Raw genomic sequence first — 17835 nt, 5'->3', positions numbered from 1 at the left:
GTGTTGAAGAGGGTATTTGTCTTATGGATGTTGCAAGGAAAGATTAAGGGTAACTTATAGAGTACTGTATTCTTTGGGAGGAGTATTTGAGTTGATAGTTGCTAAGATGTATACTGTGTGTGTTTAAAAATGTTAACTGGATTCATAGAATAAACATTTTTTTGCTTAAAAATACTTTTAGTTCTCTGTTGCATCACACCTGTAAAGTGGGCCCTTGTGCTCCCCATAACCAAAATCTTTTAAAAGTTATGGGTCAGATGAACACCATGATACACTTTGGGATTCTCTAAACCCTGATCCATAATACTACACAGATCTTGTGAGACGTTGCGATCAGAATCCCGCCCATAATGGGTGGTCCAAGTCTAGCACGCCTAAGTGGGTTTGGCTCCCCGCATCTACCAGCCTCCCCAGGGAGGCCCCAGCCGAGCGCCATTCAGTACTGGTCCACACAAATGTGGACCAGGCAGAACGGCGCCCTGGGGGTCCCCCGGTCCATTGGAGGCCCCTGGGTGGTCAGGGGTAGGGCAGGGTGGCCCCCTGGCTCTCCCCCTAGGACGTGGGCACCTTGGCACTGCTAGACTGGCAGTTTGGCAGTGCCAGCATGGTACTGTGCCTAGATGGCACTGCAAAGCCGGCAGGAGCACTGTCAGGGTGCCAGTGTGGCAGTGCCAGGATACCCAGGTGCCAGGATGGCACTGCCAAGGGTCAGGGCCTGGGGGGAGGGGGGGGGGATCTGTGCCCATGAAAGGAGGGTGGGGGGTGGGTGCAGGACGGGTATGAAGGGACCTCTCAAAGTTTGGGGCGGTGAAGGATGGGGGTTCTGGAAGGGTGGGGGCCCCGAAAGAGGGTGTGGGAGGCCTGAAAAAGGGAGGCACTCAACAACTGCATTGTGGTTTGGCATCACTTGGAGGGTGTGGGTTATTTCCATGTTTGTGTGGGGGGGGGGGTTACTTTGCTTATGGATGGGTGAGCCCACTTAGAGATCGGGCATCCTATCAAAATGGTGGCCAGATTACTGAAGAGTTGGTCTGGCCAGCGAGTTCAGCTCTCCAGTGATGAAAATAATTCTAAGTGTGGGCTAGCCCAGTGAGAAACTCCCCAGGGCCCAGAAAAATGACTAAGTGTGGTTAGATAGCGGAGGGTAAATCGCCAACAGAGCCTGGGAGAAACACCCAGCAAAACCCACCACAAATGGCACTTCAAAATGTTTCTGTTAGATCGTGCCCAGAGAATATGATGAAATACAATAGGTTGAGAGGGCAAGGCTCGAATATTTAATGAGTACATTTAATTTGTGTTTACAAAGGAAGAGGATGCTGATGAAATGTTGATAGAAGATGAGACACTAAAGGTAACAACGGATAGGATGAAAATTGATAAGCAAGATGTACTGGATGGAAAGTCTGGCTCTGCTTCGAGTGAATAAGTCACCTGATTCGGATGTCTTGCATCCCAGATGGCAAAGGAATGTCTGGGTGAAGGTAGTGGGAAGGCTTGCCAAAATATTCCAGTCTGGAGATGCCGGAAAAAAATAATGACACCAATGTTCAAGAAAGGTTGGAAGGGCATTCGTAGTAACTGCAGGCTGATCAGTTTAGCAAGAGTGGTGGATAAGATTTTAGAAACCACGATCAAGTAAAAATTAATAGGCACTTGGAGAGGTTTGAGATAATAAAAGACAATCAGCACAGATTTGTAAAAAGCAGATCATGCATGACTAATCTAATTGAATGTTTTGCTGAAGTCACAGAGATTGATGAAGGGAGTGCAGTGGATGTTGGAGATATGGATTTTAAGAAAGTGTTTGACAAAACACCACGTAAAAGTTGGTTAACAAAATTGAGGCTTATGGAATAGGAGGGTCAGTGTCAGCTTGGATAAAAGTAAAGATTAAGAAAAGAAAACAGCAAGTTGTGGTAAATAGTTATTTTTCAGGCTGGGGTGGTGTTCTTCAAGGTCCAGTGTGAGGACCGCTGCTTCTTTTGCTATCATAAATGACTGATATTAGAATACAGAGTAAAACTTAACATGTGCCAATGATGCCTAACTTGGAGGTGTGACAAAACCGAGGATGATACAAATTGACAGCAACAGGGCGTGGATCGACTAGCAGAATTGGCAGACAAGTGGCAGATGCAATTTAATACAGAGAAGTGTGAGGTAATGCATTTTGGCAGAAGGGATAGGGAGAGGCAAAATAGACTAAGTGACACAATTCTAAAGAGAGAGTGTGCAGAGACAGAGGGGCAGGGGACTTAGTTGCATAGAATGTGACAGCATATTGAGAGAGTCGTTAGCAAAGCATATAGGATCTTGGGCTTCATAGAATCATAAGCAACCATCAATGGAGATCCATTGAGTATAAAAGGAGGGGATCGCCCGGCGGCTGGACAAAGGGTCCACATTTTTCCCCAGGTGCCAGGCCAATCGGCGGAACTCGCAAGCTCCGTGGTCTAAGTCTACTGTGGCCGGGCGGTGTCTAGTGGGGGTGAGATCCTGGGAGCTCCCTTCCCCAACACTATCTGAGGAAGGGAGCAACAACCAAGTCTCTTCCCCACCCGCCATTATCAGCCCAAATCGTAGAATTTACATTGCAGAATTTGGTCACTTGGCCCATCGAGTCTGCACCGGTCCTTGGAAAGAGCACCTTACTTTTAAAAAAAAATTTAGAGTACCCAATTAATTTTTTCCAATTAAGGGGCAATTTAGTGTGTTCAATCCACCTACTTTACACATCTTTATGTTGTGGAGGTGAAACCCAGACAAACACGGGGAGAATGTGCAAACTCCACACGGACAGTGACCCAGAGCTGGCATCGAACCCGAGACCTTGGTGCCGTGAGACTGCTGTGCTGCCCTTATGGTAGAAGAGTTCACAGAGCACCATTGTGTCTGCCAAGACTGAAAAAAAACACCGTCCAGTCCAGCTCTTGGCCTGGAGCCCTGTAGGCCCTCACGGGCACATCCAAACACGTTCAAAGTGTGATCAGGATTTCTGTCCTTACCACCCTTTCTGGCAGCGAGCTCTAACCGCTGAATTTTTTTACTTAAAGCCCACGCCTCCACCCCATCCCCATCACCCAGTAATCCCACCTAACCTTATTGGACATTAAGGGCAATTTATCATGGCTAATCCACCTAACCTTCTAACATCTTTGGACTGGGAGGAAATTAGAGCACACGGAGGAAACCCACGCAGACACGGGAGAACTGCAGACTCCACACAGACAGTGACCCAAGCTGGGAATTGAACCTGGGACCCTGGAGCTGTGAATAATGGAAGCAAGACGAGCATTGTGAAAAAGACAAACTTAGGCTCTGTGCCTTAATGCACGGAGCATTTGCAATAAAGTGGATGAACTAATCGCGCAGATAGATATAAATGGGTATGATATAATTGGGATTACGGAAACATGGCTGCAGGGTGAACAGGGATGGGAACTGAATGTCCCAGGGCATTCAGTATTTAGGAAGGACGGGCATAAAAGAAAAGGTGGTGGCGTGGCACTGCTGTTTAAAGAGGAAATTAACACAGTCGTGAGAAAGGATATTAGCTCTGACAGTGTGGAATCTGGGTAGAGTTGAGAAATACCAAGGGACAAAAAACATTAGTGGGTGTCATATATAGACCCCCAAACTGCACTGCTGAGGTTGGGAATGGCATTAAACAAGAAATTAGTGATGCATGTAATAAGGGAATATCAGTAATCGTGGGTGATTTTAATCTTCACATAGATTGGGCAAATCAAATTGCCACAATGCCATAAAGGAGGAATTCCTGGAGTGTTTACGGGATGGTTTTCTTGACCAATATGTGGAGGAACCAACTAGGGAGCAGGCCATCTTAGACTGGGTACTGTGTATTGAGAAGGGAATTATTGCCAATCTGGCTGTACAAGACCCCTTGGGGATGAGTGACCATAACATGATAGAATTTTTTATCAAGATGGAGAGTGAAGTAGTTGATTCGGAGACTAGGGTGCTGAATCTTAATAAATGGAACTATGTGGATATGAGGTGTGAGTTGGCCTTGACAGATTGGGGAGAGTTATTTAAAGGGATGACAGTGGATAGACAATGGCAAACTTTCAAGGAACGCATGGAGGAACTACAGCAACTGTTCATTCCTGTCTGGCACAAAAGCAAAGGGGATAAGAGGGCCAATCCATGGCTTACAAAGGAAATTAGAAATAGTATCCGATCCAAGGAAGAAGCATACAGATTGACCAAGAAAAATAATAGGTCTGAGGATTGGGAGCAGTTTAGAATTCAGCAAAGAAGGACAAAGGGATTGATTAAGAAGGGGAAAGTACAGTACGAAAGGAAGCTTGCAGGGAAAAAAAAAGAAAGAGTATAAAAGGAGGGAAGTTATGCTGAGCCTGTGTTAAGGTCACAACAAGCGTATTGCATTCTCAACACACCTTAGGAAGGATGGGAAGGTCCTTGAGAGCATGCAGAGGAGATTTACCAGAATGGCAGCAGAAATGGGAGAAGTTAGCTATAGGTTAGGTTGAAGAAGCTGGATTGTTCTACTTGCAGCAAAGGAAATTAAGGAAAAGTTTGATAGAGGTGTACAAGATTATGACAGATTAGATAACATAGCCAGAGAAAAGCTATTCCCATTAGTTGATGGGACAAGGAATAGGGAACACAGATTTTTTTTTAAATGTAAAATTTAAGATTTAGGACAAGAAATAGAAGTGGGATGTGAGGAATAACATTTGTACACAGTGAGTGGCAATGACTCCTCGATTTTGCTGTCCACGAGTGCTGGGTACAAACATAATCTAATCACCCCTGTGCATTCCCAGTGCCTGTTGTCCGTGTGCCTTTGCCTATCCTAGTGCTCCTATGCAATGGGGGAGATTATAGCTAAATTTGCACAACAGCCTCTAGCGACTCTGAGCCTAGATGGCCTGACTTCAGATTGCAGCACCTTGGTGTGTGCGGCAGTTGTCTGTGCTAGCTGGCTGACAGGCAACAAGAAGGGGATTAGCAGAATGGCGATGCTGGGTGCAGGGATGCTGTCATCCTGACAAAGGACATGTTTGTGCTGCATGGAGTCACTGCCACACCCTGGGACGGCTTCTCAGCAATCCTATCGGTTTGAGGTCAGATTTGCAGCCATGGTGGCTGCAGTTTGAGCCCGTGCGGCAGCAAGCTGGGCTTCTGCCACTTTAGTCTGAGCTTTTTTCACAGCACCCAAAATCTAGGCGACTTCTGCTCTGCTGCAATAGGAATTGAGACATCGGGTATCAGCCCCTGCATCATGGTGTGATAATGGAGTTGTAGACTACGTCCACATTGGAAAGCATGGGCTCCAAAATCTCTGCAAGCCTTGTGCAAAGTTGGCATCAGACACCTTCCTGGCCTTAGACATTGCGCGCAGGCTTTCTGGCAAGACTGTCAGTGCGCAAAGCATTTCATTGTGCATATCCATTCACCTTATTCTGTAGGTTGCCGCATCAAAGGACTCCCCGTAGTCCTCTGCATCAGAATTTATGTGTGACCTTGCTTTCTGGTGAACCGGCACGTGCACTGCCTATGTCCCCTGCCCTGGCTGAAGGCCATTTGTGCCCTCTGCCCTCGCCTCTTAAGTTAACCACAAATTACAATCAATTTCAGTATTTAGGCAGGTGGCTGCAAGTGTGAGAGTGAGTGATGCTGTTTCATCACCATTCCCTTCCACCTCTTGCACTTCCATCGCTGACAGGCCAGGTTGCAGGTCTTTGACAGGTTTTTGAAAGGAGAAAGGCACAGGGATAGGGTTGTAGCGAGGGAAGAAGTGCATACTTCCACCTTGTAAATCAGAAGAGATTGTGGGATGATGGGGAAGAGGGATGAAAGAAGGAGGATTAGATATGAACTTATCATCATCATTAGCCTCAGCCACGGATGCTGCAATGATGGTGCCCACTATCTCTTCCGTTGGGGTAAGGATATGCAACTGTGCCTGTTCCCTGCTGGTTAGCTCATGTTGCTTCCAGTTAGATGCCAGCTTGTCCTGCTAAGAGAGGGGGAAATATGTCAGTAAGTTGTGGTGCAATCTGCTTCACGGATGTGGCTTCAGTGCAGTGTTGGAAAACCCTGGACTCCATTCTGTGTCTTTATTGAGTGTTTTCCATGTGAAAATCACTTTTGGAATGATTTCCAGCATCTGCCCCAGAGGCGCAAGCTGGCTTTAAGTGGTGTAGATGAGTTTTAAGTCATGTTAGCTTTTCAAGATTTTGCATCCTCTGCTTGGGCCAGTTGCCATACAAATCAGTGATTATCACCGGCTGCACATTAAAATCATTTACATTTGCAGGCAGCTGTAAGCTTACATCCTGCTTACATTGGAAGCAACAGGTGCTGGGTAATTCCACATCGCAATCCCCAAATCCATTTCCAGGCCCTGCCCAATTTTGCCGTAATAACCTGAAGTTCAATTCTGTAACAAATAACATTACACAAAAGATGCCTAATTAACACCGAGGAAACACCAATGTACAGAGATTCTAGAATGTGCTTTCCCATTTTTTTCTGACAGCATCTTTTTGCAATAAGGAAGTTCTATATTTCTGTTAGCAAGATCGGAACAATGTAATTTTATTATATTTTAATGTCACATCTGAAGAGCATTGAAGTTGAGTGTGGAGAATGTCTTCAATATTAAACTGCAGGATTTGAATTGCCTTTTGTATAAAATTGAACTTGTACTTACCTACATTTGGACAATGTCATATGGCATGACACACATTAAAGTCAGTAGCTCATTTGTCAAGATGAATGGAACCCACAAAGTCCTTCTCTCCTCTAAAGTAATTTCTTTATATATAAAGGCCTGTCAAAAATATTCGGCTGATTGGAAGAGACACAATTGAAGAATTGATTTACAGACGAGCTACGTCAAAGCTGAGGTTGACAAATACTTTGATTGAAGGTGGTCAGTTCTCTATGAAGGAGGGAGAAGAATCATCTGCAACTTTTGATATGCAGGTGAGAGTCTGATCGCAATTATAGTCTAAATGAGCTAAGAACTCATGATTCTTCTTTGCAGTGGAACCTTCTGTTGCCATTTGAAGCGGCACCTCCAAGACCATTGGTTTAACTTGTGTTGTCTGTAATTGAACTTCGGATTTGACGCAACATGTAGAAAAATGTTTGTTTGATAGTATAGAACTTGGTAGTATTGCTGAAGAAAGAAGAGACGTGACAAAGCTTATCGTCTTAAACTCATCAGGACACTTCTCAAGAATATCAATATAAGGGGAAAACAACAATTTATACTGCATGAGAAGAAAGAACATCGATTGGTTGGCAAGTATACCCTGATTGGTAGAGGTGTTGCCATGGAGAATGGTGACTGACAGTTAACTGCCATGCATTGTTTGAAATTCAAACCAAGCTGCTTGACCCTGATTGGCCAAGTAATTGTCCAGAGGATTGAGTCTGCGAATGGCTCTCACTTATTTTGTTTAGCTAAAGCAGACACAATGCATGTACATATGCTCTTTCTGACTGCAAAGAAAAGGGCCCTGTATATTAATATATGTAGCTTCCAGTACATGCAAATGCGGCACACTGCCAGTCGGACTTACAGTCTTAATTTGGTTATTAGTGTAATTCTTAGCACACAGGATTAAATGTTGTCCAATCACGGAATCAAATCTAACATTGGACACTGTGTTTTGAGTTTTGCAAGCATGGGCTGGTTGGTAAGGTATGCACCTTGCTCATTGCGAACAGCAGCTAGGATATGGGACATGCAGCCTACATACATAGAAATATACATAGAAAATAGAAACAGGAGAAGGCCATTTGGCCTTTCTAGCCTGCTCCACCATTCATTATGATCATGGCTGATCATCACGTTCAGTACTCTGATCTCACCTTCCCCACCCCCCATATCCCTTGATCCCTTTAACCCCAAGAGCTATATCTAATTCCTTCTTGAAATTACAACAATTCAACCTCAACTACTTTCTGTGGTGGTGAATTCCTCAGATTCACCACTCTCTGGGTGAAGACATTTCTCCTCACCTCAGTCCTAAAAGGTTTACCCCTTATCCTCAAACTATGACCCTTAGTTCTGGACTCCCCCACCATCGGGAACATTTTTTCTGAATCTATCCTGTCTATTCCTGTTCAAATTTTATAAGTTTCAATGAGATTCCCCCTCTCTCTTCTAAACTCCAATGAATATAATCCTAACCAATGCAGTCTCTCCTTATATGGCAGTCCTGCCATGCCAGGAATCAGCCTGGTAAACCTTCGCTCACTCCCTCCATAGCAAGAATATCCTTCCTCAGGAGGCTATCTTAGTATCAGATATTTGGCAGTTAACTATCAGTCACCATCAACTGGTGCATTCTCTTGCCAACCTATCAATACTCTCTTCCATAAATTGTTGTTTTCCCCTTATTCTTACAAAGTGTCCTGATAAAAGCAAGGCAAAAGGCTTTGGCATGTCTCTTCTTTTTTTCAGTAATGTAGAAAATTATTTGATTTTGTGTGGAAAGGTTTAGACATTTTCCAACCCTCCTGCCAACTCTTTGGATTTTGTTGCATCAGGATAATCTTTCAAGTACTTCTATTTACAAGTGAGTCCTCTTGCCTCCCCCGATTTTCTTTCCTTTTATCAGCTCACCAGTAAAGGCTCCTGGTTGATTGATCCACCAATAACAGCAGCTCTACAGTAACTGCTAATTTCCCTGATCTTCATGTGTAAGCAGAGATAAAGGGGGCGGGATTCTCCGACCCCCCCGCTTGGTCGGAAAATCTCCGGTGGGAGGCCCGAATCCCGCCCTGACGCCGGCTGCCGTATTCTCAGGTGCCGTTTTTTGGGCGGGATCGCCGCCACGGCGGTCGGGGGCCATTGACAGCGGCCCCACCCGGCGATTCTCCGGGCCCCGATAGGCCGAGCGGCCGTCCATTTTTGGCCAGTCCTGCCGGTGTGAATTACTCACCTCACGCACGGCGGGACCTGGCAGGTAAGTATGCGTGGGTGGTCGCGGGGGATCCGACCCAGGGGGGCTTGTTCCATGGGGGCACTTCTTCCTTCCGCGCCGGGCCCCTGTAGGGCTTCGCCATATTGCCCGGTGGGCGGCGCGGAGAAGAGAACCCCCCCCGTGCATGCGCGAGAATACGCCGGCCGGTCCCTTCGGCGCCGGCTGTTGCGGCGGCAACCCCTCCGCCCCTAGCAACCGCATGGAAGGTGAGAATTCCTTACCTTGGGGGGCCGTTGACGCCGGAGACGTTGCCGCCGGTTTTCCCCCTGGCGTGGGGACTTAGTCCCCAGAAGGGAGGATCCTGGCCCGGGAGATTGTAAACCATCTGATCAGGAGGAAGGTCAGAGACAAACATGATCTTGTCCCAGGAGCAGGGATGCTGGATAGTGCTGTATAGGCTGGTTTTTATGCTCCAAAAGAGACTTCATCCTGTGCTGAACTGAGCAGGCCAAGGCACAGATAATTTGCTGCTTTTCCAACTCTAATATTTTTGTACACTGTCTTCTGCATAAAATCAATACCAGTTAGAACCATTTATTTTGGATTGGATTTTTGTTTATTGTCACGTGTACCAAGGTACAATGAAAAGTATTTTTCTGCGAACAGCTCCACAGATCATTAAGTACATGAAAAGAAAAGGAAATAAAATAAAATACATAAAAGGGCAACCCAAGGTATACATAAGCACCGGCATCGGGTGAACCATACAGGGTTGAGTGTTAATGAGGTCAGTCCATAAGAGGGTCATTTAGGAGTCTGGTAACAGCGGGGAAGAAGCTGTTTTTGAGTCTGTTCGTGCGTGTTCTCAGACTTTTGTATCTCCTGCCCGATGGGATAAGTTGGAAGAGTGAGTAGGCTGGGTGGGAGGGGTCTTTGATTATACTGCCTGCTTTCCTCAGGCAGCGGGAGGTGTAGATGGAGTCAATGGATGGGAGGCAGGTTCATGTGATGGACTGGGCGGTGTTCACGACTCTCTGAAGTTCCTTGCGGTCTTGGGCCGAGCAGTTGCCATACCAGGCTGTGTTGCAGCCAGAGAGGATGCTTTCTATAGTACATCTGTAAAAGTTGGTAAGTGTTAATGGGGACATGCCGAATTTCCTTAGTTTCCTGAGGAGGTATAGGTGCTGTTGTGCTTTCTTGGTGGTAGCGTTGACGTGGGTGGATCAGGACAAATTTTTGGAGATGTGTTACCTAGGAATTTGAAACTGCTAACCATCTCCACCTTGGGCCTGTTGATGCTGACAGGGGTTTGTACAGTACTTTGCTTTCTGAAACCACTCCACTAGGTTCTCAATCTCCCTCCTGTATTCCGACTTGTTGGTATTTGAGATCCGGCCCACTATGGTCATATTGTCAGCAAACTTGTAGATGGCGTTGGAACCACATTTTACCACGCAGTCGTGTGTGTACAGGGAGTATAGTAGGGGGCTAAGTAAGCAGCCTTGCGGGTCCCCGGTATTGAGTACCATTGTGGAGAAGGTGTTGTCGTTTATTCTTACTGATTGTGGTCTGTGGGTTAGAAAGTCGAGGATCCAGTTGCAGAGTGAGGAGCCAAGTCCTAAGTTTTGGAGCTTTGATATGAGCTTGGCTGGGATTATGATGTTGAGCTGTAGTCAATAAATAGGAGTCTGATGTAGGAGTCTTTCTTGTTGAGATGCTCTAGGGATGAGTGTAGAGCCAGGGAGATGGTGTCTGCTGTGGACCGGTTGCGGCGATATGCGAATTGCAGTGGATCAAGGTGTTCTGGGAGTATGGAGCTGATGTGCTTCATGAGCAACCTTTCGAAGCACTTCATTACGACTGTAGTCAGGGCCACCGGATGGTAGTCATTGAGGCACGTTGCCTGGTTTTTCTTTGGCACCGGTATGATGGTGGTCTTCTTGAAGCAGGTGGGGACCTCGGAGCGGAGTAGGGACAGGTTAATCATGTCCACGAACACATCTGGCAGCTGGTCCACGCAGGCTCTTAGTGCACGACCAGGGATCCCGTCCGGACCCGTCACCTTCCGAGGGTTCACTTTCAGGAAGGCCGATCTGACTTCGGAAGCTGTGATGGTGGATATGGGTGTGTAATGGGCTGCTAGGGCACTCAACAGCGGATTGTTGGTTACCTGCTCGAACCGAGCATAGAAGGCATTGAGTTCATCGGGGAGGGGTGCACTGCTGCTGGAGATACTGCTCTGCTTCGCTTTGTAGCCCGTTATGCTGTTTAGGCCTTGCTACAACCGTCGAGAGTCTATAATGCTAGTCTATGACTCTAGCTTGGTCTGATATTCTCTCTTGGCATCTCGGATGGCTTTGCAGAGGTTGTACCTGAATTTCTTGTATAGGTCAGAGTCGCCTGACTTGAATGCCCCAGACCTGTCCTTCAGTAGGGAGTCAATTTCGCGATTGAGCCATGGTTTCCGGTTGGGGAACGTACATACTGCTTTCTTTGGCACGCAGTCGTCCACACATTTGCTGATGAAGTCTGTGACGGTGGTAGCATACTCATTTCAGTTGGTCACTGAATTCTTAAATATGGACCAGTCCACTGTCTCCAAGCAGTTTCGTAGGAGCTCTTCTGTTTCCTCGGACCAGCACTGCAGGACCTTCTTAGCTGGATTCTCCCGCTTGAGTTTCTGCTTGGGAGAAGGAGCACCGTCTTATGGCCTGATTTCCCAAAGTGCGGTCAGAGGAAGGAATGGTAGGTGCCCTTGATTTTTGAGTAGCAGTGGTCAAGAGTGTTGTCGCCCCTGGTGTGACAGGAGATGTGCTGGTGGAATTTTGGCAGTACACTCTAGAGGTTGTCCTTGTTGAATTCCCTGGCCACAATGGACAAGGCCTCCGGGTGTTCTGTTTCGTAGTTGGTTATAACTGTGTACAGTTCGTCCAGCGCCTTCTTCACTTCTGCCTGGGGTGGGATGTAGACCGTTGTGATAATGGCTGAAGTGAACTCGTGTGGAAGATAGTATGGTCGGCACTTCACAGTCAGGTATTCCAGGTCCGGTGAGGAGTAGGTCGCGAGGGTCGCCACATCCAAGCATCAGGAGGAGTTGATGAGGAGGCAAACCCCTCCACCCTTCGCTTCGCCTGATGACGCAGTGCGCTCTGCCCGATGACTTGAGAAGCCTTCCGGTTGAATGACGCAGTCCGCTGAGGCGGGGGTGAGCCATGTCTCTGTGAAACAGAGCACACAGTGTTGTATACATTTTAATGTGCTATACATTCTACTACTGCATAAGTATATTTATAATTAATTAAGCATTTATGAATGAACTCAGGAGCATTGTTTAAACTTACCTTTTTGATAAAATTAGTAAATGAGTACTAAAGAGGAAGATCCTACTCGATCAAATCACTTGGACACTGACCTTGTTTCCTTAACACCCAGATTGCTGTGAGTGCTGCATTGCCTCCAAAATGGTGTCCATAGCAAACACACAAATGCTTCTGATGCGAACCATGTCAGATGCCATTTTGGTGAGTGCCTAACATGCATGCAGCAAAAATCTGGCAGAAGCATGCAGAGTAGACAGATTGCGGTGACATTACTGCTTTTTTGGAACTCAACACTCTAGCTAATGCCTCTCATAACCTTGCACCAGTCAGCACATATTCAACAGAAGGAAGGACTCCCGTCCGCGCACGCACACTATATAAATATATATACACACACACACACACGCACACACCCTCCACAAGTGCTATTGAATTAAATTACTAGATGCTTTATAAATTGCTTGTTGATTCAATTCTACTGGCTGTTGCTACAACTGGGGAAATGTTTAGTTTCTGAAGCTCTTTCAAGTTGCAAAGATCTCCAGGGAGTGCTGAAGACTTTATCCTGAATTCAAGGATTCTGCACAAACCACTTGCTCGCAGCCATGGGTACAATAGCATGCATAGTATGCATTCCTCTTTGATTACAGCATGCCTGGGAGAATGAGCAGAGGTAACACAGAGCAGCACAAACTTCTGGAAGGGGGAGGAGGAGTAGAGTGAGGAAGCCTTTCGAACCAGAGACCATAACCCCCCAGGGTGTTTAGAGAGAAATTCCTCCACCTGAACCTCAGGGAGGAACAATGTGTAAGTTATCTCTGCTTCAGTAAGGATGCCTTCACTGAAATCTACCACCAGCTGAAGCTAAAATTGCAACCTTGGAGCAGGGCAAGAGTGACATTGACGGTGGTTGTGAAGGTGACTGTGACCATGTACACTTATGAATCTGGCTCTTTCCAGACTGCCACTGGAGACATTCACAACATCCCCCAGTTTGCTGTACAATGGGAGGTAACTGAGCTTCTGTATCTGAAGAGAGCTGAATATATTTCATTTTCTCTTGCCAGAGAGATGCAGAAGGAAGCAAGCTGCTCCATGAGCATTGCAGGCTTCCCCATGGTGTAGGGTACCATTGACTGCATGCATATTGCTTTGCACGTCACATGCCAACTCTGCGATGTATTGCAGTTGAAACGGATTCCATGCCCTCAAGCTTAAAATATCAGCAGTGTACCATACAGGTCCATTACCAGTATTTGAATAACAGGCATGATGCCTTCATTCTGTGGTGGCCCGGCGTGTCATTTTCATTTGAATTCTCATGACAAACCAGAGCTTGGCTACTGGACGACAAGGGCTGTTTTTTGATTACATATCTCATAATGTAACGAATGCCATGTCTCCACATCAAATTTGTTCGAATATTAGGATTCTTGTCAATACTTCTACTGCCCGGACAACTCTGAAGGATCCTGGTAGCATTAAATAAAGTGTGTGGTAATCTGCGGCATACTGTACTTGCTAAAGGCTCACAAAGTTGGGGGATAAAATGTTAGCATAGATAAGGATTGGTTAACAGAAAGAAAGCAGAGAGTAAGGATAAACAGGACATTTTCAAGTTTGCAGGCTTCAACTTGCAGGATGCCTCGAGGATAAATTCTGCAGTCACAACTACTACAATCTATCTGACATAAATGAAGGTAACAACAGGAAGTTTGCTGATGATACAAAACAAGGTGGGACAGTAAGCTGTAAGGAGGACACAGACTGCAACATATAGATAAGTTAAGTGAGTGGGCGCTATGGTATTATGTGGACTATAATGTGAAGACATTAGAGATTTCCATCTTACTGCAAAGAAAAGTAGAATATTTTTTAAATGGTAAGAAGCTTTTAAATATTGATGTCCACAGAGATTTGGATGTCCTCATACAAGAAAAATTGAGAAAGTACTATGTGAGCATGGCAAAAAAAATTAGGTACACAAATGGAATGTTGGCTTTTATTGCACAGATTTTAGAGTACAAGAATAAATAAGTCTTGCTGCAAATGTACAGGGCTTGGGTGAGGTCACACCTAGAGTACGGTGCACAATTTTGGTCTCCTTATCTAAGGATGATGTACTGGCCGTATAGATGGTGCAGTGAAGGTTCACTAGATTGACACCGAGATGAAAGGGTTGTACTACTTTAATTTAATTCCTCCAGCATTATTGACTGTCCCTTTAGCAGCCATGGTCCTAAGCTCTGGAATTACTTCCCTCAATGTTTCTGCCTCTCTATCTATCTCTATCCTCCTTTAAGACCTACCTCTTTGACTAAAGTTTTGGTTATCTCTCTTAATATTGCCTTCTGCGGTTTAGTGTCAGATTTTGCTTCATAAAACTCCTGTGAAGTGCTTTGGGATATTTTATTACCTTAAAGGCTTTAGAAATACATGTTGTTGTTGCCAGACTTTAGTCTGAGCTTCCACAGCAGCACATGGACATCGGGTGGCTTCTGCTTGTGCTGTAATGAAAGCTGAGACATCAGATACCACATCAAATCTGCTAATAGGGTTGGTCACCACTTACACACCGGAAAGGACAATCTCCAGGTTCTGCTTAAAGACTTGCGCCAAGTTGGTGGAGGACTCCTATATTGGGTTTCTGGCAGGCCTGCCAATATACCAAGCTTTTCATTGTGCACACATATCAATACTTGCAGCCATAACCTGGAAGTGCTCATTGGAATCTTTTACAGCAGAACCTCCGGTAAACTGGAATTTGTACCGCACTTTCTCTCTGCCCTAGTGGCAGGCCACTCATGCCTGGTGTCTCACCATGTGCTGAACTATCTTCTAAGCTACCTGCATGGTAGCATAGAGGTTAGCACTGTTGCTTCACAGCACCAGGGTCCCAGGTTTGATTCCCGGCTTGGGTCACTGTCTGTGCAGAGTCTGCACGTTCTTCCTGTATCTGCATGGGTTTCCTCCGGGTGCTCCAGTTTCCTCCCACAAGTCCCGAAAGACGTGCTGTTAGGTAATTTGGACATTCTGAAATCTCCCTCTGTGTACCCGAACAGGCAGCATAATGTGGCGACTAGGGGCTTTTCACAGTAACTTCATTGCAGTGTTAATGTAAGCCTACTTTTGACAATAAAGATTATTATAAATTAACTTTGTGAAGTATTCTCAAAATTGGTATTGGGAGCCCTACTGCTTTGAAATGTATCAAACTATTCAATGCAAATGGGCGGCATGGTGGCACAGAGGTTAGCACTGCCACCTCAGTGTCAGGGACTCTGGTTTGATTCCAGCCTTGGGTGACTGTGTGGAGTTTGTACTTTCTCCCTGTGCCTGCGTGGATTTCCTCCAGATGCTCCGGTTCTCCCCCACATGCCAAAGATGTGCAGGTTAGTGGATTGGCCATGCTGAATTGCCCCTTAGTGTCCAAGGATATGCAGGTTTGGTTACTGGGATAGGGCAGGTGGATTGGTGAGTGGGCCTCGGTAGAGTCTCTTACGGAGGGTTGGGGCAGAATCGATGGGCTGAATGGCCTCCTGCACTGTAGGGATTCTATGATTCTATGAAATAATAATAGAATAATTTTTCATAGAATTTACAGTGCAGAAGGAGGCCATTCGGCCCATCGAGTCTGCACCGGCTCTTGAAAAGAGCACCCTATCCAAGGTCAGCACCTCCACCCTATCCCCATAACATAGTAACCCCACCCAACACTAAGGGCAATTTTGGACACTAAGGGCAATTTAGCATGGCCAATCCACCTAACCTGCACATCTTTGGACTGTGGGAGGAAACCGGAGCACCCGGAGGAAACCCACACAGACACGGGGAGGATGTGCAGAATCCGCACAGACAGTGACCCAAGCCAGAATCGAACCTGGGACCCTGGAGCTGTGAAGCAATTGTGCTATCCACAATGCTACCGTGCTGCCCCGAATTTGATCGATAGTGTCAAAAGACTAAGTTAGGAGATAGGATTAGAGACCATTGGACTCCTTGAAGACGGGATAGAGACAAATATAAGGTAAGATATAATGGAATAAAGGAACGAAGAGGCACTATAAGTTAGACTGTTAGTATAACCTAGGACCTGGAACTGCTGTTAAAATTAGTAAGAACAATTTTTAGTATTAATGACAGAAGCACTTAGCTCAATGTGAAAGCAGCAAATGGAACAATCTAATTGGCAGGATACCAGAATCCAGTTAATAAGCAACTAGTCCTTGAACTGAATGCTGCCATGAGGGAGACTATGGAATCTTTCCAGATGGGCGAATTAAGATGGGCCAATGACCTTATATTCTTCCTCATCTTGTATTATTAATAAGAAATTTACCAAGGTTTGCAAGCACTAGTTACACAGGCAAATCTCCAAAGCCTTAACATTGCTTTCTTCAACTTATTTGTTTCCAAATTATGTGAATGAAAAAGTTCCAAATACCACGTCAAAATAAGGTCAATATTAGTTATTTTGGTGTATTTTTCTGCATATATAAGGAGTATCATGTACATATATAATAACAGTTTAATGTTGAGTAGTGAGCCCTTGAGACTAATGACCAAGTTTGTTTGGCCTTTTTTTCTGTAGCTAAGTGACATCCTGAAATTTGGTCTGGATAAATTGCTGTCTTCTAAAGAGAGCACTGTCGAAGATGTTGATCTAGAAAATATTCTAGGGGAAACCAGAAAAGGAATGTGGGTCACTGAGGGCCAACCAATGCAGACAGTGGAAAAAGATGAAGAGCTGGAGAGATCAAGTATGTGTTTACGATTTACTACATGTGTCAACCTTGGTCAAGCTCAACTGCCTTCGCCATTAATTTGCGTTACTCAAGTCCTTCAGAATTTGTTTAAATGTGATTATTTTTTTCTAATTTTGCCCACTCTTTTTACTTCCCTACTTGCTTTAAAGTAGTGAGAAATGACAGCTGTATTTTAATAAAGGCTTATTCATACTCTTTCAATGGATCACCAGTTTGCCAAAATTATTATAGATCAGAAAGTACTCCGGTTCTTAATTTGAACTAAAATGGCTTACTGTGGGCAAGGTTGCAGTACACAATTGGCCTCAGGATCCCATAATTAGAAGCGGAATATCAGCCAGAGTTCCTGTTATTGACCACTACCTGGAAACCCTTGCTGAAGTGTGTCTGAAGATTTTGGATAATGACCTCTGTGTCATGATATTCAAACACACACATCATGATGGACACACTAACAGGCAAATCAGAGTACACAACACCACAACCAATCACAGACAAGAACACCAACCACATAAAAAGCACGAGCACGACACCTGGAGGTCAGTAGGTCTGGGGAGAAGGAAGCATGAAAGAGCTGTTGAAACACCACAAGCAGGGAGCCCCCCACGTGCAGAGTGCAAAGACCAAGTTGTAAATAGTGAGTTTAAATAAACAAGTGTTGTACCATATGCAACTGTGTTGGCTCTTCTGTGTGTTAGAACACCCAACACCACATGGTACAGGAGTGGATCGATACCTGCCTACCAACCTGCCATTCTGGACATGGACCACACCGGCAAACCGCAGCCGATGCAAGTCACGGGGAACCTAGGCACC

At 45.5% G+C, this 17835-nt stretch overlaps 1 protein-coding gene across 3 annotated transcripts in view; it reads left to right on the top strand.

The window, feature by feature from the left end:
• Window positions 1–17835, top strand: part of chd1l (chromodomain helicase DNA binding protein 1-like) — a 205551-nt gene that overhangs the window by 119949 nt on the left and 67767 nt on the right. For all 3 annotated transcript variants that reach the window (XM_072513472.1, XM_072513474.1, XM_072513475.1), the window contains 2 exons: window positions 6825–6981; window positions 16845–17013. In XM_072513472.1, coding sequence (XP_072369573.1) covers window positions 6825–6981; window positions 16845–17013 — 326 coding nt within the window. The remainder of the gene's footprint in view (window positions 1–6824; window positions 6982–16844; window positions 17014–17835) is intronic.

Source organism: Scyliorhinus torazame, chromosome 8 (genome assembly GCF_047496885.1).
Source record: "Scyliorhinus torazame isolate Kashiwa2021f chromosome 8, sScyTor2.1, whole genome shotgun sequence".
NCBI lineage: Eukaryota > Metazoa > Chordata > Chondrichthyes > Carcharhiniformes > Scyliorhinidae > Scyliorhinus > Scyliorhinus torazame.
Note: the sequence above shows the minus strand (reverse complement) of the source record. Positions and strands in the feature narration are given on the sequence as shown.